The sequence below is a fragment of the Monocercomonoides exilis genome (assembly GCF_001643675.1).
Source record: "Monocercomonoides exilis strain PA203 chromosome Unknown scaffold15-1837935, whole genome shotgun sequence".
Lineage (NCBI taxonomy): Eukaryota > Preaxostyla > Oxymonadida > Polymastigidae > Monocercomonoides > Monocercomonoides exilis.
The window spans coordinates 1,481,300-1,505,515 of NW_027150560.1; the positions used below are offsets into that span (position 1 = coordinate 1,481,300).

The 24,216-nt window shown below is 36.9% G+C and overlaps 4 protein-coding genes across 4 annotated transcripts; 3 read left to right on the plus strand and 1 right to left on the minus strand.

The window, feature by feature from the left end:
- Positions 1-3,623: 3,623 nt before the first annotated feature.
- MONOS_15482fu15483 (uncharacterized protein) lies at positions 3,624-12,300 on the plus strand (the record flags this gene model as incomplete). The annotated part of the gene is made up of 2 exons (XM_067868361.1): positions 3,624-5,838; positions 5,954-12,300. The coding sequence occupies 2 exons, from the start codon at positions 3,624-3,626 to the stop codon at positions 12,298-12,300; spliced, it is 8,562 nt and encodes a 2,853-aa protein (XP_067730106.1).
- Positions 12,301-12,755: 455 nt separating this feature from the next.
- MONOS_5331 (putative nuclear export mediator factor NEMF) lies at positions 12,756-17,500 on the minus strand. Its single transcript, XM_067875469.1, has 3 exons — positions 17,251-17,500; positions 16,395-17,171; positions 12,756-16,228 (listed from the first exon to the last, which is right to left on the minus strand). Exons 1-3 carry the CDS (start codon positions 17,476-17,478, stop codon positions 12,878-12,880), a joined length of 4,356 nt encoding a protein of 1,451 aa, XP_067730107.1. The 5' UTR covers positions 17,479-17,500; the 3' UTR covers positions 12,756-12,877.
- Positions 17,501-17,649: 149 nt separating this feature from the next.
- Positions 17,650-18,828, plus strand: MONOS_5332 (Rac2a, Rho family GTPase; the record flags this gene model as incomplete). Its single annotated transcript, XM_067875470.1, has 4 exons — positions 17,650-17,664; positions 17,764-18,045; positions 18,104-18,217; positions 18,278-18,828. 4 exons carry the CDS (start codon positions 17,650-17,652, stop codon positions 18,437-18,439), a joined length of 573 nt encoding a protein of 190 aa, XP_067730108.1. The 3' UTR covers positions 18,440-18,828.
- Positions 18,829-20,751: 1,923 nt separating this feature from the next.
- Positions 20,752-23,892, plus strand: MONOS_5333 (uncharacterized protein; the record flags this gene model as incomplete). Its single annotated transcript, XM_067875471.1, has 3 exons — positions 20,752-22,207; positions 22,360-22,444; positions 22,566-23,892. The coding sequence occupies 3 exons, from the start codon at positions 20,752-20,754 to the stop codon at positions 23,890-23,892; spliced, it is 2,868 nt and encodes a 955-aa protein (XP_067730109.1).
- Between the last annotated feature and the right edge of the window lie 324 nt (positions 23,893-24,216).

The window sequence follows — 24,216 nt, forward strand, 5'->3', positions numbered from 1 at the left end:
GTTTCAACAATTTTTGTGAATATATAAATATATATAGATATATAGATATATATACAAATGGAAAATCGAATCCTTTGAAGAACAATGCAATTAACAAATAAACCTTTGATAAAGAATATTTGTTGTTTTGTTATTACACAACAATGTTTAAATCGTTAATATATTATTTCGTTCAAACAAGCAAGAAAATTAATTATCTGTTTTTGTGAATATTCAGGCAGAAGATATTCACCTTGTTTTTTTTTTTTTTTTTTTTTTTTTTTATTATTATTATTATTTTTTATTTATTATTTTTTATTTTTTTTTGAATTATCAGTTTTGTTATTTCGATTGTGATGAACGATTTATTTTATAAGAAAAAACAAATATATGATATTCATGAACTGAATATAGGAAAAGCTAATATAAATATCGAATTTTTTGAAATCTTGTTTGAGATATTTTTGAATAAAGAAAAAAAAGCTAATAACCTATTTATATCTTGCTGATTCGATTGATTAAATTTCATTTTGGCTGTGGGATTTAATTTTTCAATAAAGTTTCACATCAAAAATTTCAAATCTTCTTTTCTTTTCAAATAAAGACAAATACTATTCAGCAATTAATTAAAACTAGCATTGATGTTCAAATAGAACGATATTTGTGAAAAATGAATCAAAAAAGAAATATTTTGTTCATTTGAAAAAAGTTGTATTATTTGCAACTTTTCAAAAAAAATGAATCATAATATTAATTATGTTTTCTTCATTTTTGACTCTTTTGAAATAATTCTTTATTATTATCTTTCAATTAGCTTCGAACAAAGTTCATCATTTAATTGTTGATCAAAAACAGTTATTCATGAAAATCATTTGAATAACATTCAATAGGAACAAAAATATTTTCAACGGAATAAGAATTGCCATTCAAAATGAATTTATTCTATGTGAAAGTTAAAACACTGAAAAGAATTCACTTTCACATTTCAGTGAACATGAATGGATTTGTTCTCAATATCGTAACAATAATTTACTGTTTTTATTTATCAAATGTTCATTTTTTCGATGAAAGCAAAAATTCATCTTTCTCAAGAAAAACAAATAATATTTATTGTTTCTTGAAAAGTTCCTTTTGTTTTTTTGTCATGAGAATATGAAAATGGAGTATTTAAATCAAATTTTCATTCCCCTTCACCAATTTATATGGATTATTCATTTTGGAAAGTTGCAAATGTTTAATATCCGAGTTTAATGAAAATGGACATTTTTTGATCATTTTTTGTTGTTGATCCATCAAATTTCTCCACTATGCACTTATGCTCATATCAAATAAGCATGTTGTTTCTAATCAGCAAAATGATAGAGATTGATAATTCAATTGCTAAATATGATTAAATAAGGAACATTTTTATTTAACCAGGATATTTAACATTTGCGACTTTTCAAAAAGAATCACATTATTGATATGTTTTTCAATCTTTCAATAGAATTTATTTCTTTTGAATGATTATGGCAATAGGATGAAAATTTTTAATCTTGAGATTAGTATTAATTTGAGTGAGTAAAACAATATTTTTTGCTTTGTTCAAAAAAATCTTGAAAAATTTTATATTAACATGATGCATGAAGTCTGTTTCTTTCTTTCTTTCTTTATTTTAATGATAAATGAAATGGAATAGCAACGTATTTCAGTGTTGTTCACGTGATGTTTTGTTTTTGATATCCTTGAATTAAAAAAGAGTTCAAAAAGATTTGCAAACAATAATTATCAAAAGTGTCTAGGTAATGCGAAATACTCAAAAAAAAAAATTAGAAATAATTCAAAACATAATTGAATATTAAAGGTTGCTTTGCAAGATTTATGTTTTTATTTTTTTAAACAAATATAGAAAGAATAATAGTCCAAAATGGGCAAAACAAATGATCAAAAACAAATTGGAAATTCCTTTGATTTATGTTTAGAACTAAAATTGTCACGTAACTATTTCTTTGAACGTTTATATGTGTGCAGCCTTTGTTCAATACATATTATAAATGCATATTTTATAAACAATCACGTCCTCCATATAAAAAATGTTCTGATGAAAAACTATTTCAGGATAAAAAAACCACCAATTGTTTTTTCATTAATTTCAATTTCATTTTTTACACCAAAAATTATTCAACATCGAAAAAGTTTAATTCAAGATCGAAAATTATTATTCGAAATTGCAAAACTTTAATTCGAAATCGAAAAAGTTTAAAACAACATCGAAAATATTTAATTCAACATCGAAAATTTTTTGTCGTGAAAAAATTTGAAAAAAAATTAAAAATTCATACTCATGTCAGTTTCTTTTCTTTCAGCTATTGATCTGAGAAATTTGTCAATTTCAATTAGAAAATTATTTTTTGATGCTTTTTTGGTGTTTGATTGTATTCAATAGCGTGAATATAAAAAAGTTGAATATTTTTTTATTCTTCACATGTGTTCAGGAGACAATAAGCAATTTTTGCAAAAAATAAAAGCAATAGGATAGTTCATGATCTTGTTTCGTCCACAAAAAGACAGAATTTCATCTCATTTATTGAATACGAAATGTTTTGAATTCATATATTGCATTGGAAACTGAAAAAATAAAACATTTTCAATTTTCATATTAATAAAAGAATCGATTGATATCAGTCTTTGTCATAAAAAACAGTCGTTTAAAACGAAAGAAAAACATTTCCAATAAATAAACATTGGTTATTATCAACATTTGTGTCAATAAAATTTCCTTGGTTTTGACTTGAATTGAAATTCCGAACTAATCAACTTCTTTTTCGATTTTGAATTAAACTTTTTCGATGTTGAATTAAATATTTTCGATTTCGAATTAAACTTTTTCGATTTTGAATAATAATTTTCGATGTTGAATTAAAGTTTTTCGATCTTGAATAATTTTTGGTGTAGATATTTCAAACGAAAATATTTCTTTTGATAGCTATTCTTCTTTTCATTGATAGATAATTGCGCATTGAAGAATATATTGTTGGAAATGACCTCAAGATGTTAATATTCCTCATTCAGAAAGAATGAAACAAAATCAAAGAGATTCAAGAGAGGCAAAAAAGAAAATACCATCTTTCATAACCGAATAGTTTAATAATTGAAAGACAAAGCAATATGAACAATCACCGATTTTTCAAATGGAAGAAAGATTGGAAGAATTGATATTTTCCAGAGATACTGAAAAAATTTTGAACGTAATTATAAAAAATAGATAAATAATGGCCCATAAGAATCTTTCTAATATGATTCTTTTTATTTTGGCTGAGTGCTTGCGTTTGACATTTTGTGGCACAGATACAAATGATGCACAAAGGAATGGACATCTCGTTTATCAAATTCCTACTCAGTCTGAAAGTCAAATTTTGGAGAAAGAGAGTGTTGTTCAAATGTTTTGTGAAATACATAACTCATCAGTCGAATTCAAGGGGATATTGTTTGAAGGAGCAGATGATTGTATAACTTTTGACATTCAAGCAAATTCATTCCTGCACTTTGATTACTGCATGTTGATGAGAAAAAGAGGTTTCAATAAACATTTTGTCTTCAATGAAGGAACATTTGAAATAACAAACACCACTTTGAACATCGAAAAAAGAGACAATAATTGTGATATGACAATGATGAGTCTTGTGAAGATGGAAGGAGACCATTCATCGTTGCTTGTGAGAAACAGTGAGTGGAAGAACATTGTGTTTTTCTGGAGTGGAAGCATCGTGAGAAACGGAAAAGGAAGTTTTGAAGGAATCAAAAAGTGCGTTATTTCAAACATCACAATGAAAATCATTAAAACTGATGAAATGACATTTGAGAAAGTGTCGATGATGAAAACGAGTTCAATGGAAGATTGTCGAGTTGAAAGTTCGATGAATGTGCTGGAGGGAGGGATTGTGAGTGGAACAGAAGGATCCATTGCATTTTCTTGCAACAATTGCACATTCATTCACAATGAAAGGGTGGATTGGAGAGTGGGAAATACAGAAAGAAATTCAACAACTCAAACACAGACATATAAGAATGCTGAATGGAATGAATGCTCTGCTCCATGTGGTGGTGCACTATATGTGCATGACAATTCGGATGCCATTCTGACTGTTGAGAATTCAACTTTTGTGAAATGCAATGCAACTTCAACAAGAGGTGGAGGAATATTTGCTTTGAATATTGCTGAATGCCTTATGAAGCATTCAACATTCATTGAATGTTTCAGCTTTTCAGAAAGTCCTGGAGGCGGAGGGGCTGGAGCAGAAATAGAAGGAATGACTTCACAAGTGTTTGTTGAGGACTGCCTTTTTAAAGATGATTTGTCCGGAGATGATGCAGGAGGGTTAGGAATTTGGAGTTCAAAAACGACGAAAACAAAAGATTGTGTTTTCGGTTGTATATTCAAAAACTGCTCTTGTCAACTGACACTTTCATCATATGGTGGAGGATTCATTCATTGGAATCCAGTAGATCGAGTGGTCGCAAGAAACTGCCATTTTGAGAATTGCCAATCAATGCAGTATGGAGGTGGAATGTGTTTAATAGTTAGTACATTTGGCCACGAAATCCTTTGGTTTTGCTTTTTCCATAACAACACTGCACCTCTTGGAAATGATATTTATGTGCACGACAATAGTCAAAGTCCCCAAACTGTCTTTTGTTATTCGACACGAACAGAAGGAGTGAGATATTTTGCATATGGAATAGACAAAAGTGAATGGCTTCCAAACAATGGAGGAAAATGCAGATTTGTTGCTTCAACTCAAAATCAGACAAAAGCAAAAGACACATTCAGCTGTGGATTGAATGAAAGTTGTGCATGCCTCACAATCAGTCATTGTCTGACTCAAATGATTGTGGGATTTGTGGAGGAAATCAAGGTGTTGGGTGGAACAGTTGTGGAGGGAAAGGGAGTTGATATTGGGGAGAAAACAATCTCTGTGAGTGGAGTTTCTCCAGCTGGCTCAGCTATTGAAACACAATTTGAGACAAATGGACTGAGTCTGTTTTGTGTTGGAACAGGGGAATTGACTGTGAGCGATCTGTCTGTGGTTCACAACTCGTCATTTGAAAATAACCGAAGAAGCATATTGTTTGAGGTTCAAGGGTCTGGAGGGATCAATTTGGAGAGATTGAACATATCGATGGATGCAGATCATTCAGAAGAGAGGAGCATTCAGAACTCACTTGTGAAGATGGAAGGGGGAGAGTTGAAGATGAAAGATGTGAGATGGTCACAAACATTCAGCACAACAAGTGTGATGTCTCTGCCTCAAGGATCGTCTGTGACATTGTCTCTGGATAACTGCACATTCAATAATATTGTGAGGACAACAGCAGGATCATCGCTGATGGGCGTGGGTGAAGGGTCATATTCGATAACCCTTGAGGGATGCACACTTGATGGCTGTGGGAGTGAAGACTCTGAGTTTGGAGGAGGGATGATGGTTGAAGTGGGGAATGTTGGTTCATTGAATGTGAGTGGAGGTGTTGTGAAAAACTGTTATGCCTCAACCGTCCAAGGGAGAGGAGGAGGGATTGGGCTGAAAGTGAGAGATACAAATGCAGAGTTTCAGATTTCATCAGCATTTGAGGGGAACAGAGCCAAATGGGGAAGTGATATTTTTGTTGACTCAATCGATCTGGAAACAACAGCAAAAGGTGGGAAAATCACTTCATTGACAGCTTCGTTTGATACAAAGAGCAAAATACAAGGGTATGATAATGGAAATGATTCAATTCCAATTCCACTTTGTGTTTATTTGATTCCTTTGCCAGAAGAGATCATTGTGAGTAATGTTGATGCATTTGATCATTCTCGTTGTGGGTTTGCCGAGTTTCCCTGTCTGACTCTGAAGCATTCTCTGACAAGGCAAATAAGTGAAAAGAAGATTGTTGTCGATGGGATGATTGAAATGAAAAATGAGCTGACATTTGGCTCCTTCCAACACACAATCAGGGGGGAAAGATGTAAACGGTGGATGGGAGGTGAGCAATGATCCGAATGGAAGTGACGGAAGCATGATAACGGTCAGTGCAAATACGAATGTGAGTTCACTTGTTTTCTCTGTTCCATCTGTTCTTCCAAACCACGAAGCATTCTTCTGTTCCACCTCACAGTTATTTTCCCTTGACGGCTGCTCGCTGACATTTCAAGATCCCCAATCAGCATTGTCTTATGTGTTTTTATCAGCAACGGAAGGCGATGTTTCAGTTTCATCGTTGAATGTCTTGTCCTTGACCATTGAGAATTGTCCGTTGATTTCTCTTGATGGAATCAATGCTGCTGGTTCATTCGCTTCCATGAATGTTGAGGATATGAGCTCGACAGGAAATAGTGTTTTGTTTGGGATGGCGAATGGAGCATCTTTTTCGATTAAAGATTCAACACTTTCAGTGAAAGCATCTTCGCAAGCAGATTTGCCATCAGGATCCATTCGAGTAATTTCCACAAATTCAGCCAAGACGCTGAAGCTCACAAACAACACGATGAGTGGATTCAAAGGAGATGGAGGAGATGGAGGAGCAATGAAATGCACACTTGGAAGAGATTGCTCACTGGAAATTATTGGAGGGGCGATGTCTGGGTGTGAGGGCAATGGAGGAAATGGAGGAGGATTGTGGGTTGAAATGGAAGAAGGATCATCATTCACTGTGGGAAATATGACAGATGCTGACTCAGCAAGGGCAATATTTCCAAATGATGAAAGTGATTTATTTGAACTTGTGAGCTGCAAGGCAACACAAAACACAGGTGGAGAGCACGGATATGGAGGAGGGATTTATCTTCATCTGGATGATGAGGCGAGTTCATTCATTTTGAGGGATGTTTCATTTTCTGGATGTGATGCCAGAGAGGGGAAAGAAATCTTCATTAACTCTTATGATCTATCGAGTGTGATTAGCAGAACATCGATGGGATTTGAAGTTGATTTGAATAACTTTACGAAATTGAATGGATTCGAGAGATCAACATTGAATGATGCATTTGCCATCCCGCTGGTGGTGTATCTGTGGGATAACTTTTCAGGGTCTGCCTTTGTTGGAGGAGGATCATTGAGCCATGATTTTTCGATATGTGGATATGAGTTATTTCCATGCTCCACAATCGCGAAGGCAGCATCGGTCCATTTTGAAGGGAAGAAAAAAGACATAACCATTCTTGAATCATTTGCCTTTGAGGATGAATTGAGCTTGAGGACAGATGAATGGAACGTCAAGGCAAAACAGAATGAGATGAAATGTGAGGTTGCCGATCTGACAGAGGGAACGCAAAGTGGATTGATTGAGAACTCAGTTTCTGTGTCAATGACTAGCATTGTATTTTCTTTGATTCAATCGCTTTCATCTCATGAAAGTGTGTTTGAATGTCATTCTGAGAAACTCACACTGAACAAATGTGGGATGGAAGGAGGGATTGAGGCTATTTCAACAGTATTTGTGAGTGTTGTTGGAGGGGCTGTGGAGGTGAGTGAGTTTTCAACAATGAATATGAGAATAGAAGATTCATCGTTTTTCATTGTTGAGGGAAGTATTAATTCAAGGCCTTCAATGAACATGACAAACAGCGATTTTGGAGAAATCTCATTTGGCGATGGATGTATTGTTGAGTTCCACAACGGAAATATCGAGAAGATAACAGGATGCACATTTTCATCGATTACTCGTTCGAAGGGAAGTGGAGGGTGCATCAGCATTACGAACGATGGTTATGATGGAAGCGATTGCAAAGTGGAAATAAATGACTGTACATTTGAAGAGTGTGCTGTTGAAGAAGAAGGAACTGAGATTGGAGGTGGTGCACTCTTTTGTGAAGCATCTTCGAAAACGAATCTTTTGATAAATTTGTGTTCGTTTTATTGTTGCACAGCTCCATATGAAGGGGAAGAAGTTGGATATGGAGGAGGAATCATGTTGAGCTTGTTGAGTGAAATGGGCGAGGCAACATTTATGATATCCTCTCCAACTTTTTCTTCTGACAAGCCAAACAATGCAAGGTTTGGGAAGGATTTGTTTGTTTCGTCTCCATCGCTTATCAGCAGTATCAAGAACGAAACCCTGCCATTTGTGAATGATCGACTGGAGATACTGACCGAAGACTCGATGAGAGGGTACGATGGAGGAAACAGAGAGTGTGCAATCCCACTGATCTATTTCTGGAAAGAGGTTGGGTCGAGTGTGCATGTGGCGAGGGAAGGAAATAATGTGGTTGTGTGTGGGCTGTTGGAGTATCCGTGCGGGTCTGTTGATTATGGGCTGAAGAGAGGGAGTGGTTTGGGGATTTGGTCGATTGCCATTCAGGGGACTTGTGATGTGAGGAATGAAATGAGTGTGAGTGGGATGAGGCTGGAAGGAACAAATGGCGAAACAGACAAAATTCAATTTGTGAAAGCGATTGAAGGAGACAAGGGCGCTGTTGTTGAATGCAAAGGAGTTGTTCAATTCAAAGAAGTGGGGATGGTGATTCCGACTGCCTTCGATAACGAGGCAAGCATCCTCATCCAGACAGGCTCAGATGCAATCAATACGAGTATTGCAGGTTGTTCAATTCACATGAGTGATAATGCAGAAGGTGAATTGACATTTGTATTGATAAGTGCCACAAAAGGAATTGTCGAGATTGAAAAGACAAAGATGGCAGGGTTGGCATCAATGCATGAGATAATGAGCATATCAGTTGGATGTGTGATAACCATGAGCGATGTGTCCTTTGAAGAAATATCATTGAGCGAGAAAAGTGCAATTGCGATGAGTGAAAGTGAGATTCCTGGAAATGGAAATGATAATGCAGAAGAAGAAGAGTGGAATGTTCTGTTTGAGCAATGTTCGTTTGTGAATGTGAAGAACACAGTGCCAAACAACCCTTCATTTCTTTTCTGTGATATGCAGAATGAAATGAAATTGAAAATGGAGAATTCGACAATTGATGGTTGTGGATCTGCAAGCTCGAATGAAGGAGGAGGCATGTTTTTCCTTCTCAACGAGAGGGGAAGACTGGAAATGAATCACACAAATGTGACAGAATGCTTCTGTTCGAACAACGGGAGAGGCGGAGGATTGTTTTTGAAAACGCAGAGTGTTGCAAAGAAGTCTTTGCCATTTGTGCTGTCGAACATCACATTCAAGGAGAATGTTGCACTGAAGGGGAGAGATATGTTTGTGAAGTGCACAGACCTTGACTCGCAGATAAGTGAATCACAGTTCCTGATAAACTTTGGGGAGCCGTTTGTGAAGGAGCTGGCGATATGGGGATGCACAGCAGACGATTATGGGGACGAAGAGGATCTGTTGGGGAGGGTGTATGTGTTCAGGAGCGAATTCATATTTGTGTCATCGATTGTGGGGAACAGCAGCAACAGCAAGAACTGTGGGGAAATGAAGGGTGCATGCTCATCGCTGAATGTTGGGGTGAGCCACATCATTCCATCGGATTATTCGCAGCTGCTGATATGGAATGAGACAACACTAACTGGTTCATGCTCAGCTCAAAAGGTGACAATCAAGTCGATGGAGGCAAGCAGGAATGCTGAGATAAAAGTGAATGAGATGAGCTTGGCTGATGGAGTTGTGACAACATCAGAGACTGTTCGAATTGAGAAAGTTTCATTTGTTTTTGGTGTAATGCAGAATGTTGTCTGCCCGTGCTTAATACACCAAGCGAATGGATCTCTAATTCTCGAATCTGTTTCATTCTTATCAGAGAGCGGATCAATGGAGAATTCACAAACCCTTTTTGACTTTTCTCTGCTGGTTGTTGAAAATGGGATATTTGAGGCAGATCGATGTGGTGTTGGGTGCTTGAAATTTTCAAAGTCCATGTTTCAGATATTGTGCTCAGAAAGAGCAACATTTGAAGATCTGACTGTTTGCAATGCCCAATGCACAAGCTCAGCGATTGAATGTGGAAAGAACGAGAAAGTGATAATTTCAAAGTTGGCAGCCACAAACATTTCTCTCCAAGATAGAAGCCTTATCTCATTTGAAAATGGCCATTCTTCACTCGTTTTATCTTTGGCGTTATCATCATTCACAAATATCAGCCGATTAGCATCCAGGCCTAGTGTTGTTTGCGCAACTCAACCTCTGGCCGGCTTGGAGATGTGCAACTGCTCTATTCGTGAGTGCATATCAGATTGTGTGAAAGGAAGCCAAGTGGCAATTGCTTTGGCAGAAAGTGCTTTGATGGATTTGTGCCAGTTTGAGGGAAGCATGGCTGATAATACCGAAGAAATAAATGGTGTGAGTAATAAGATCTGTCAGTGGAATGGTTCAGTTGTTGATTTTTCGAAGAGTTCTGTAATGATAAAAGACACAACAATCTGCAACTCCTCAAAGGGAGGGATGACAGTGAGTGGAGGAAATGCGATAATTGAGAAAGGAGAGTTTTTGAATAGCAATCCATCAATAGCAAATTACCCATCACTGAGAAGAAATATCATCTGTTCAGATTCTGGAACATTGAATGTGATGAGTCTGAAAGGAGGAGATGGATGGGAAAGAAACACATCACTTTGGATGTTGAATTATGGATGCAGCTTTGAAGGGATTATTTCTGAAAGAGCATCTTCATTTTTCATCCCAGTGTTGGAGAGTGTTGAAGCAAATGAGAAAGGAGCAGAAATGGAGATTGTATTCAAAGGGAAGCTTCTGCTGCCTTGCAACTTGTCATTCATGATTGTGAAACAGATGGGCGATGAAAAGCAGATAGAGAAATATGAGTTTGATGAAAGTGAATATGCTTCAGAGACAGAAGTCGAAGGGAGGCTGAAAAGGGAGATAATTCGTGAGGCAGGAGATGAGGAAGAGGTGAGAGTGAGCATTCTGTTTGGAAATGCCAAAAACCCATCATCCACTGATTCTTTCATTCTGAAGAACAGAAGTGAGCCCAAGGCTAATGGAGATGAAAGGATTGTTGAAGGAGGAAAAGAAGGGAAATCGTATTGGTTGTTGATTGTGATAATCATGGGCATCATATTGTTGATTGTTCTGATTGGATTTATTTTATTTATTGTTCGATGGAGGAAAGTGAAGGAAAGAAATGAGGAATTGCAAGAGATTGTGAATGACAACATCAGAAAAGATCCCAAAGCATTTGAGATGGTTACGATGGAGATGTCACCTGAGGAGCAGTGGAGAAGAGCAGAAAGAGAGGCTGAGAAGAAGAATGATGAGAGGATGAAGAAGAGAGTGTATGAGAAAAGCTTGGGACACTCAGAGTCTTCAGAGCATCTTCTCTCCGAGAGTGGATCAACTGAATATATCCTTGGAAGAGACTCAGACAAGATCCCTCAATGGATGTCGGAGAAAGATGAAGAAGAAGAGATAAGGAAGAGAACACCTTCGCCATCAATTTCTTCCACTTGCTCAACTGATTCAGATTCAACATTTGTTCGAGGGGAGGATTTGTGTCCTACAACCTCGTCGATGTCGAACTTGGTTGATGCAATGGCCTGTTCATCGCCTCATGAGAAGCTGATTGTGGATTTGAGGGATTCATTGTTCATGCTCCTGCATGGGAGGAATAAGACAAAAGAGATGGCGATTGGAAGTCTTCAAGAGAGGGAGCAAACAGCTGCTCAGATCCTGTTCTGGGTGGCTAATCTCTCACTCCATTCATTTGATGAGATGGAAAACCCTCTTCAATCATTGAATAATCTGAGTCCGCACATTGTTCTCTTCTCCGAGCACATGGTCATCTGCATTGTGATGCATTCTGATATTTTACTAGATGATGATTCAGATTCATCATCCATTTCATCATCAACCGTTGTGACATCTGCCAGTGGCAATGATGATGATGAAGACTCTCTGCCCTCATCTGCCTTTGAGGAAGAAGATAGTTTCAAAAAAGAGTGCCTGAGGTGGAAGGCGCCTGAGCTGCATATCAACAAGAAGATGGGGGCAACAAAGGAGTCAGTTGCCTTTTCGATTGGGATGATGCTGTGGGAGTGCTTGACCCTTCAAATCCCATTTGGAGACTATGAAGCAGAAGTGGCTGGGCAGAAGATAGTGAATGGGGAGCGACCAAGGGTTGAGAAGATTGGAGATCCGTCGATGAGAGGGATCGTGGAGCGGTGCTTGTTGGAAGAGAGCAAGAGCCGGCCGACGCTTGTTGAGATGAAACGAGAGTTCATTCAGCGGTTTCCGCCAGGTGCAGTGACACTGACGATTTCAGATGCGATTGACATTGGCAGCGGGGTAGAAGATAGGAGCAAGGCCAGCAATGAAAGTGGATCAAGCAGGACGATTTATAATGAGAGCTCAATTTACTCACTTGTAAGGCCTGAGCGTAGAGATCGAGAGTGATGCACAAGCGTCACGGGTGAAAAACATTTGCATGGAAACTGCTTCATTGTTTGCACTGACATATAGTGAATCGATTGAGAGAAGTGGGCAAAACGTGAGCTAGCAGAGGGAGTTTTGATTTAGCGGAGCAAGCAAGAACCGCAAACGGGACAAAAGTCGTGGCTGAACAGCTTTGCTTGACAAAACGATGTGACTTCAATGACAAGAGAAAGAAGAGTGGAGCAACCATACGGATGGTGTTGCTGCATCTCTGAAAATATATTGACAGTTGCTGTTGTAATTATATAGATGCCTTCATTTCATCGTTTGGCTTCATCATTTTTTTTTCAAAGCATTCATCAAAAAAGCCTTAGTGAAAGCAAAATCATTAACTGTGGGACTTCGGTCCTTGAGGAATTGCAGAAATTTTTGATGGATAGTTTCTTTTAATGATTTTTTTAAGAATGAATAATTTAACCCAATTCACAAAAATGTATTTTTCACAGTCTTCGTAGATTTTTCTGATGAATGTTATTCTAACAATATGAAAGCATTTTTTTTTAGAGAAGAAAAAAAAACGTTGAAAATGATAATGTCTCTATGAAAGATGTGTTTCCATCTCTTTTTCCATCTTTTCAAGTTCCCTTTTCATTTGTAATGCCTTCTGTTTTTTCTTTTCTGCCTCTTTTCCTTTTTTATCTGATGCCAACTTCATAAGTTCTGGTGCATCCAAACGTGATGGCCCAGTAAGCCCAAATACCAGCTCTCCGTCGTCAATAACCTTCATAGCATCTCTCTCAGCTTGTGTTCCATCCTTCTGTAGCATAAACAAAGATACGGCTTCCTTTGCAACTTTTCCTGGCTTAACATTACCAGGAAGCAGCTTTGCATGATATTTGAAGTGTCTTGCAACAGAAAATGGAACGACCACAGGTAAAGCAGCTACAATTGTATCCTCCTGTGTTGGATTACCTGTAAGTTGTTTGATAATTGACAATGATGTATCAAATGGAGCGCTGTTTGAAGTGGTTGAAGAAATGGAAGAAGAAGAAGATGATGATGATGATGATGGCTGATTTGATTGAGACGAAAAGATGCCCTCTTCTACATCTGCGCTTTCCTTATCTTTCAGCGTTAAATCCTCTGATAGTTCTTCAATCATAGCTGATTCAAGGTAATCTTGCCTCAAGAGTGGGCAATCTCTCATCTTGTGGCCAAGCTGCTTGCATCTGAAACACACAAGTTTAGACGAAGCCAAGTCTGATGCAGATGAACTATCTCCACTTACACTTGCATCACTCGAAGGAAGAAGCTGTGAAGGATCGATTCCAGAAGAAGCTCCAAAAAATGATGGTGGAAGTTCAGGGATTACATCTGTAACTGGAGGAACTGTCGAAGATAAGGCATCATCATTTTGTAGTTTTGATTGCGTGCTTGGCTTCCCTGCTTGCTGTTTTGAAGTTGGCTTTCCTTTGTCTCCTTTTTTCCCTTTGCCTTTCCCTCCTTTGAGCGCTTCGTCCTTTTCATTGTCTTTAAAAGCGCTTCTTGCTTCTCCTTCATCTTTCACAAAACGAGGAAGGACTTCGCCTTTCTTCCCCTTTATCAGCTCCATCCGAATGCGCCGTTCTTCTTCATCCTGATCAGCATACTTCTCTTTGATCTTCTTGTATTTCGATCGCTGACCTCGTTTCAGCTTTGTTGGTGGAACAGCAAGTGGCAGGTCATCCATTTTCGGTGATGGTGAAGACAACTTTGATTCAACAGATTTTGAATCAGATTTGTCTCTTTTTTCTTGTTTTCGTTTATCTTGTGTTTTTTTATCTTTTCCTCTTTCTTCGTCCTCCTCCTCTTCTTCTTCTTCTTCTCTATCTTCTTCTTCTTCTTCTTCATTGGATTCTCCTTCTGAATCATTCTTTTCTTTTTTCTTTTTTTCTTCCTGTTCTCTTTTTTGCTCTCTTTCAAGCTGCCGCCTTCGCTTCGCCTCTCTTTTTTCTTCTTCTTTCTTCTTTCTTTCTTCTTCCTCTCTCTTCCTCTCTTCTTCCATCCTTCTTTCTTCTTCTTCGTCAATGATATCATCATCTGCATCATACACACACTCCTTCACTCCTTTGCTTTCTCTTCTCTTGATGCTATCCTCGTCAATCACAAACATCATTGCATAGCCCATCGCCCCTCCATTCGCACTGCAATTCCACCCTTGACTCCCACTGCACCCAGGAATGCTGCTCAGCTGCGGGATTTCGTTGTGCTTGCCCAGTACCAAAAACGACCCTTTCCCCATGTACATCCCAGACGGCGCTGCCAGACGCACTTGCTCCGCCGTCACCCACCACGCATCCACATCCAGCACTCCGCTGGCCCATGCACGCGAATGAGCTACTGCCATAATCCCTGTCTCCGCAAGCGTGCGTGGCGGAATGGGCGGAATTTGATATGCTGAATGGCCTGACCTTTCATTGTCAGAGCTGTCTTCGTCGCTTTCATCCTTATTTTCTTTGCTCGAACTTCCTTTTTTATATTTGAGTGATTTGTTTCCCAGCACATTCTTGATGATAAGTGTGGCTGCTCCATCGATGTTTGCATGTACATATACGTCCTGCTTCTTCAGATACCTTCGCACCAACATCTCGTTCGTGATGGCATCTCTCCCACACAGCACAAGATACCCGTCAGACGATATAAACCACACAAACTTCTCAAACCAGAACCGCTTCCGCATCTTCTTCATCTCTTTGTACCCTTTCAGCTCCGTCTGCTTCAGCGCCTGCTGCACTCTGCTCTGCGCCGCCTTCAGTGCCTCCATCGCCCCAACCTTCGCCTTCTTCAGATCAGACGACAGGTCCTTCTTCTTCTCAAAGTATGCTCTGCTGTTTCCATGTGCACTCAACGCCAAGTCGAGCGATATCGACAGCATTCCGTCGGTTGCCTTCTGACGCGGATTGGGCTTGCCCTGATTGGATCCTGCGCCTTTGCCTTTCTTCTGCTGCTGCCGTCGCTCACGCCTCAGCTGCCGCTTGCCTTTGTTTTGACTCCTTTCGGCTTCTTTTTCCTCTCCTTCTGCTTCTCCTTTCTCTTCTTCCTCGTTTTTCGCTTTACTTCTCTCTTTATTCTCATCAATTTCTCCATCACTTTCTTCCCCTTTCTCTTCCCTCTCCTCTTCTTCTTCTCCTTTATCTCCTCCGTCTTCCTCGTCCACCGACTTCAGCCGCACCACAATCTGGTTCGCCTCTAAATGCAGCTCCTCGATTATCTTCACCGTCTCGTCGCCCATCTGCTGGTGGTTCCGGATGATCCCTTTGATCTGCGCCCAGTCCATCCCCGTCGCCACCAGCGAGTTCACCACATCCAGACACCGCTGCACAACGTCTGCATACGCCTCTATCGTATGCCCCTTGGCTGTGTTGAGCTCTCTCTGGTAGTCGATCTGGGACAGCCGCTGCTGCTGCGTCTGCTGCACAGCCTCCAGCCGCGTCAGGGCGGCTTCCTCGGCAGCAGACTTCGAAGAGCGCCCTTTTATTTCCTCGATCGTGCTGAAGTAATCGTCCAGCGCCAGGTCGAAGGACGGAAACTCCTTCACGCCGTAGCTTCCGCACTGGGGCTGGAGGGAGTCTGGTGAAGAAGAAGAGGAGGAGGAGGAAGATGAGGAGGAAGCTGGGCGGACTGAGATTTTCTTGACGATGTTTGAAAACATGATGGGGAAGAAGTCGACGTATTCCTCTGCCAGCTCATCTGCACCAGAATCTTGTTTTTCTTGTTTTGAGTCTGAAGATGACTCAGCAGATGAAGAGGCAGATGATGAAGGAGGCATCGTTGATTGAGCCATTCCCAACAGGGATGCTGCGCTTGATGCAGAGGACGAGGAAGGAGGAGCAGATGATTTCTTAACCCATTTGAATAATATATAGCCTTTTCCCCTGATCATCGACCTGTCGTGCAGCATGTGCTCTGTCTGTTTATGGTGATAAGTTGGCGCGTTGCAATTTATTTTATTTCAATTTATTTCATTCGATAAACAAAATGGCAAGCACATCCCATCCATATGCAAATTATCCGCAGAACATGAGATAAAATTCATTGAAAAATAAAAAGCGAAAAATATATAGCAAAATTCAAACATTCAAAAATGCTTCTGTCAAATCCTTCACAAATTGTGCATCTTGAGTCAAAAAAAGACAGTCGGCTTTTCCCTTTTGAGTAGAAACATCTGGAAGTTTCGGAATAAGATGCAGCGGTACAGCTTCCTGTGGTAACGAAAGTTGCACATTCGGATCAATATTACAACGATCAAGGCAGTAGTCAATGATATCTCCTCCGTATTCAACGGAAGGCATCAGAAGCGCACGAATTGACCGATCTTTTTCTTTTTCTTTCCTTTGTGGCTTCTGCTTCTTCGAGGGAGCAACTGATTTTCCTTTTTCATTACTCTTTTGGCCTTTCGTGTCTGTGCTCTCTTTTTCTCTTTTTTTACTCTTTTGTTCTTTTGCTGCAATTCCTTTGACAGCTTTATCATTTGCCTCTATCTCTTTGACTTCTTCTTCCTCTTCTTCTAATGGAGGAATAATTTCATTGGGATTTTCAACCCCGAACAAAGAAAGTGAAAGTGACTTAAAAAGACTCTTAAACAAAAACTCCTCATTCATGATATCGTGTCTTCGAATTTTATCTAATTTATACGTTTGTCCCACAACCAAGTTATACTGTGGCTCAGGACGAGGAAACATAACGCATAGAATTGTTTGACGGAAATCTGTCACAATGATGTTTCCAGGAGCATATAACTCTGCAATTAGATGATATCGATTTTCGCCTTGACCAAAAACAATACAAATAACGCGGTCAACGCCAAGTTGAGCCACTTGTTCAACTTTTCTTGTCCTTAGATACTGCCTAGACTATTTTATATGCATTAAAGATTGATTATTAACAATTCAAACACTTTATCAATGTGAGCACAAATAAAAATATTTAAACTTTTTGAACAAATTGTGATTGTTTTTCTTTTGATTCGCGCATGAACTTTGTTGAATGCATTCGCTTTCCATTTTCAATAAGGATAAAATGTTTCGCAGAATCAATTGAAAATTTCAAAAAAATAGTGTTTGCGTTCAAATCATAAATGTTATTTAAGCGTGTTCCAATTAGAAAATTTAAAGATCCAGCCTCAACAACTGTATCAACAAATGAAAATCTATTTTTCATTTGTTTTTTATTAATTATACATAATGGGAAATTATGGTTTCGTTTCTTTCACAAAATTGAAATACTTGGAACTTAGATATTGTTATTATCAAGATTATTATAAAAAGCCAAATATACAAAAATGATCGGAAACCATAAATTGGCTAATTGTGTTGTTGTGGTGATCGAAAAATGTCAGCTGTTACTGTATGAGTTTTATGCTTTTGCTTCAAATGAATTCAAGCCATTTTAATAATTGTTAATTGTTTCACATTTGTTTTTATTTGCATCATCGATATTAATAAGGATGTTAAATGTGTTGTTATTGGAGATGGTGCAGTTGGTAAGACTTGCATGCTTATGTCTTACACACAAAACAAATTTCCAGATGACTATATAGCAACTGTTTTTGATAACTATGAATCACTACAAGTTGTAGATGGAAAGACAGTACATCTTCAACTTTGGGATACTGCAGGACAAGAGGAATACGACAGATTGAGATCTCTCAGCTTCCCAGATACTGAAGTGTTTCTCATTTGCTTTTCAATTTCTGATCCCGCTTCTTTTCAAAATATTGAAGTGAAGGTTTATTATTATTTTATAATAATTCAATCAATTTATTTATTGTATTTTTGTATTTCAGTGGATTCCTGAGATTAAGGAATTTATCAAAGGAGTTCCAGTTATTCTTGTAGGAACAAAGGCAGATTTTCGAGAAGCGCCTCCTGAGGGCGTTAAGTTGGTTCAAAAGGAGGATGTTTGTTTTTCTTCTTAACTTTTTTAATATCTTTTCTTCTTTTTCTTTTTCTTAATTTAGGCCGAGCAAATGGTTAAACGCTTAGGATTAACAGCATACGTTGAATGCTCTGCTAGAACACAACAAAATTTGTCAGCTGTATTTGAAACAGCTGCTCGTTCAGTTCTTCAGAAAAATCAACCACAAGAAGCAAAGAAGAGTGGTTGCTGCACTGTATTGTAAGTGTGTTCGACATATCAAGGTGGAACATGTATTCTTTGAATTATAGTTTTGTTCTTATGGAGATTTTAAATCATTTGATCAAGATAAAGTTTAAAAATATCTCTTCCAAGCGTTCCTAATAGTTATTAATTTTAAAGAAATTTTTAGAACAAGTTCAGTTTTTCTTTTTCTTTTTCGTTATGAAATATCTTTGTTATTTTTTTTTTTATCGTATATTTTAAGTTATGATTATAACCTTAATTTGGAAAAATCACATCAAAAAGTATAATTTTGAAATTGGAAATCATTTTCACCATGTTTTTTCCTATTTTATTGACTCGTCATTTCGCTGAAACGATAACATTCAATTTTTATATTTTATAATAAAAGAAATCATCAAATCATTATTATGTTAAAACAATTAAAATCCAAATGGCTAATCCTTTTTGAAATCATACTTACGTTCGAGTTTTGATCAAAAAATTTTTCTTAAAGGGATTTTGTAAAATTGAACTTTTGCAGTTAATTCAAATTGTTCATGATGTTGTTGAAAAAACAAAATTATTTATAGAATCCCATTGAGATTGAAATTTTGATCAAAACTTGAACGAAAGAATGATTTGAAAAAGAACAACAAAATCAAATGAATACTTCGTTTTTGTATGTGGTCAGTTCAATTTATTCAATTTTGTTATTTGCTTTTTGTCAATTATAGCTTCACATACACCAAAAATAATTCTAATTCGAAAATAAATTATTCAAATTCGGAATTACTGTTTCAAAATGTCTAATTCGTTTTTAAAAGTTGCATATGTTTGATTTTCAAATTCATCAAAATGATGCATTTTTGCATGGGTTTGAGCAATCGATCTGTTGAATTTGACCAGAAAGAAAAATGTTGCATATTGAAAATTATTCATTGTTCATATGGGAAATTCTTTTTGAAAAGTTCCTTTTGTTTAATTTTCAAAGAAAATAAAAATTTCATATTTCAATCAATTTTCTGTTTTCACTCACCAAATTTTGCTGTCATGAAAACACAATCTTGACAATGTTATTATTTCCTTTTGAGAAAAGAAACGTGAGTGGGAACAGAAATTTGATCGAACTATGAAATTTTTTCTTTATTTGAAAATTTATCAAAAGGAACTTTTCAAAAAAAATTTTGACATATGGCGAAAATAATTTAACAACTGGCATTTCATTTCAAATTTATGCACAATGAATGAACTTTTTTTTATCAAAAAATTAATAATTTGGGGTTCATTATTTTGAAATACGTATTTGTTTTCCAAAACGTTAAGTTATAATATTGATGATTCCTGCTTTCAGATATGGTGGAAAATACGTACTTTCAAGCTTTTTTTGCACAAGGCACTGAAAAATTGCTTCATTCATAACTTTATTTCCCATTCTCAGATTTCAAAATAAAATTGATTTTTCAAATTCAAAAACAGGTATCATTCATATAGTGACAAAATGTCTTGTAACATTTCACGAATGTCATAAAATTGACCCATTTTTAAAAAATTTTTTGTTCTCAAAAAGTCAACGAAAAGTGCATAATTTTTCCATGAAAATGCTTGAAGCAAAATATTTTGCCCCAAATTGTGAACAAATTCTGTTGAACTTATAAAAAATGTTTTTTGAGTTGTTGAAAGCCAATCAGCACTTTTCAGCAGCTGGCAAGCTTCGACAAAAGAAGTGCCAATAAGTGAAATCGTCTCATTTTAAAGTTGAATAAAACTTTCATTCTCGTGCAAGAAAATAAAAAAAAAGTTAAAAAATTGGAAAAACGAAAAGACAATATTGAGTTGAATAGCATTTTAAGTTAATAATTTCTTTCCATTTGACAAATACATGCCCCATAAACAAAATATTTCTCATAAATGTCTTTTTTAGCATCCAGATTAAGCAAAGAGAAAGCTATAAAATTAACTGCGGGGGTTTATAACAATTTTAATAATTAATTATTGTTTCATTAAAATTAATTTTTATGCGGACAATTCACAATTTGCTTCCATTTTTTCATTTGTTTCAAAAAATCCGTTTCATTTTCATGTTTTTATTTGAACTTGACAGAACAAAAAAATGAATGAAGAGAAAAGCAAATGTTTGCGATGATTGCTATTATAAATTATGTTTCTAAATTTTCTGATATTCAACAGCTATTGAAAGATTGGAGGAATTGACAAACAGATTGACGTTTGCACGTTTTCTCAATTAAAATTGCTTTTCCATTTTTTAGCAGCGGAACGACATTGACTAAACATCAGAACTTACTCGAAAGTTCAAATGAAATAAAAGACATCATTGTGAAATACAAAGGGAAAATGGATGTGGTTCCTGCAAACATTTTGCACTCATTGATAAAAGCATGCAGCAGCGTTTTCAATTTCACAAATAACGAAGAAGAGACGAGAGTTATTGCATCGATTTTAGAGATTATTTTAAATCCAGAATCATATTCTGACAGCTTTTGCGCTTTAAAGCAAAAAAAAGTCTCGACTAATGCCAGAGAACGACATGAATTCTATTACTGGATAAATACAAGAAGGACTGTTGGAGTTTCATATTATTCTACATCACCTCTTCTCCACGACATTATAAATGATGGAAAGGTTATTCCTGCAATTGTCAAACAGATCCAAGCATCTGAAAATGATGAAACTTTGAGTGTTTTTGGGAAAATACTATTTCACTTTGCCAGATTGGCAGAAAAAGGAGAGTTCAACCTGATGGCTGAACAGGGGTTTTTTGACGGAATTAAAATCCTTTTAGTTCAATGTGATTCGATTGATTGCCTGCATTTCACTCTTAGCGCAATTATACACTGCATGACGAGGCTTAAGCATTTGACGTACAAGCTTTGCACTGATATTACGAAGGAACTGAGAAGTCTCGACTTTATACATGCTGTTCTTGCAATAGCGTTGGGTTTGCGAAAAAGAAGTCAGCTTCATGAAAAGAATGCAAAAGAGTATCAAAATTTCCACCTTTATTCCAGGATGCACAGCGAGGAAGAATTTATTTCAAAATACTTTTCAAATGACCATGGATGCGAAATGAGTCGAAGAAAGAAGACAAGGGAAACACAATCAAAGAAGAAAACAGCAATTCAAACAAAGAAAAACATCAAAAAAATGACAGACTCAAAACGAAAGCAGAAGAATCAAAAAATAGAGATGCCCAAAGGAGAAGAAGGTTTGATAATTATCGAAGATGATAAATCGGGCGAATCATTGCTTACCGTTTCTTCTTCATTGTCAGCCACAGAAAGGTGCTATGGAGACTGCAGCAACGAGGAACACGCTCACCTCCCTCTGAATATTCGGCTTGAAGCAGCTCGTGTCCTTTTTTCTTTTGATAGAGGTTCACATTCGACATATGCTCCTAAGAGAATGCTGATGTTGCTGTCAGAAGGGTTGGAGTTGCCAGAAGGAGCTGAAGAGGAGTATTTGTCTCAGAAAACAAAAGAATTAAAAGAAAAAGAAATTGCAGAGAGGGAAGAAAAGAAGAGGATAGAAGAACTGGAAAAGAAAGCAGCAAAAAAGAAAACAAAAAGAAAAACTGAAAATTTACCAGACAAATTAAATGAAAAAACCGAGGATAAAAAAGAGAAAGAAGAAAAAGAAGATAAAGACTGTTCCTGCGCTGACACAATTGCAAATATTGAAAACTGTGATACTTGCAAGAAGAGCATCCCTTTGACAACATGTGATACAACCGAAAACTTGAAGCAAGTTCAGGAGACTCTTTCATCACTGGCTTGTTTCTTTAAATTGAATTGTATGATTTCGGGAAAAGAAAAGAAAAGTTGTTTAGTTTTTATTTAATGTTATTCTCTTTTATTTGAGTTCTTCCAGCTCTGCTTTTGTGTGTGTTTTTTGTGTGTATTTGTTCGAAATATTCTTTTTGTTTTTTTCTTCTTATCTTTGCAGTTAATCAACGCAACAACAGCAATTATCAAGAAATTCCAGAGCTTATATTAACAAAGCTATTTGATCGCTTGAATCGTCTGAAGAAGTATGACAGATGACTTGGGAAAGAAGAGAAATAAATTTATGTTTTTACAGTTTAATTTTGATTTGAATTTTCATTTTTCGGATAAAAACACATTTTTTCACAACTCTTTGTTCTTTTGAAGTTTTCCATTGAATCGGTTCAACACTTTGGCTTGCAGCTGCATTGAACTGCTATTTTCGTTGATGCCTAATTCCATGCTTTTTCGTTGTTTGCCTTCTGTTGAAGAGCAGATTGTGTCTGATCTTTGCTTGATTGAAAAGGAGATGATAGAAGCAAAGTCGAATGATTCAACACTTTCACAATCACCAACTGAATTTCTGAGCAATTCAGAAAACGACGAGTTGAGCTTAAATAAAAAATTCCTGTCATTTCCAAACGATCTTGGGATTTCTGCGCTGGAGCCTTCCTTCGAGAATTGTCTGACAGCAAGTGATTACGACAAGTCATTTGAAAATTACATTTGTGCTCTTTCAATAAAGGCGGAACTATCTTTTCGACACATTTCTAATTTCAACTTTGGGCTAAACTTCAATGCGTTTATCCGACGTAACTATGAAGAAATCAGTCAGCGTTCTCAGCAACTTCATTATTCATTGACAGCGTATCGTCTCAACCACAACATAAGCTGTATTTTGTCTGCAATTAGTTCAAACCAGGGCTGTGCAGATGAAATTATCCTCCGTCCATTTTTTAGATTTCTTATGTCCAAACTCTCGTACCGCTTTCCAGTGCGCGCTGCAGCTTCAGTTAAATATTCAGAGAACAGGCATTACTTTCTATCTTCTTTGGAGTCTGTGCCAATAACGATATGCGAAGCTGTGGCGATTGTTCTTATGAACACTGTGAAAGAGCTGCCATATGCGTTTGAGATGGGGTATGTGACGAGCTTGCTGGAGTGGATGGCGGACTTGTCACCTTGCTCTCCGGAGCTGCTCATACATGGAATCATTCAAATTCGCGAAGCTGCCACCCTCTTCTCTCTGCCATCGCGCAAGATTCGACTTGAATTGGAGGGGTATTCAAACGAAGAAATAAAAGGGATGAAAAATAAAACAATTTTTAAAAAGTTCATGTTCAGAAGCAATTTTTGCAGAAACTGGAATGGGATCTCGAATTTGGAGATTGAAAAGTGCATTCCACGTTCAATAACTTCAGGAGGGGAACTAAACGAAGGAACAGAATTCGAACTGTTGGATTTCACAGAAGATGAAGAGGAAGTGCAGAAGCAAGATGACACAGGAACGCTGCTCTATTGTAGACTTGAAGATTTATTGGAAGAGACAGGAATACGAGATCTTGTGGAAACATTTCCTCAAGGCAGAAGTCTCGAGCCTTTTTGGATAATGAAAGGAACAATTCCAACAAAGCCAAAAGACGACTTTAAAAGAACGTTCTACAATTTCAATTATGAAGTGTTGCAAAGAGGTCCAAATCTTCAAATGCGATGATAATAAACTAACAAAGGATTTAAAGATTATTTAGCGAAATAAATTATTTCATTGAAGAAATGTTTTATCGAATGAACAGAACGTTTTCATGAAGCATTTTTGTTTTCAATGAAAAATTTAAGTTAAGCTGTTTTTATTGCAACAAAAATCAAGCTGTTGATGAAGAGTTATTTTTTATTTTTTTTCACAAAAGAAATTATCCATTTTATTTGATATATTTGAACTTTTATTCTTCTTCCTTTTGTAATTTTTTTGTGTATAACTCATGCACTTATAAGTTGATTATTTTTCACATTTATGTTTCTTGCTCTGTTTATTGAGATA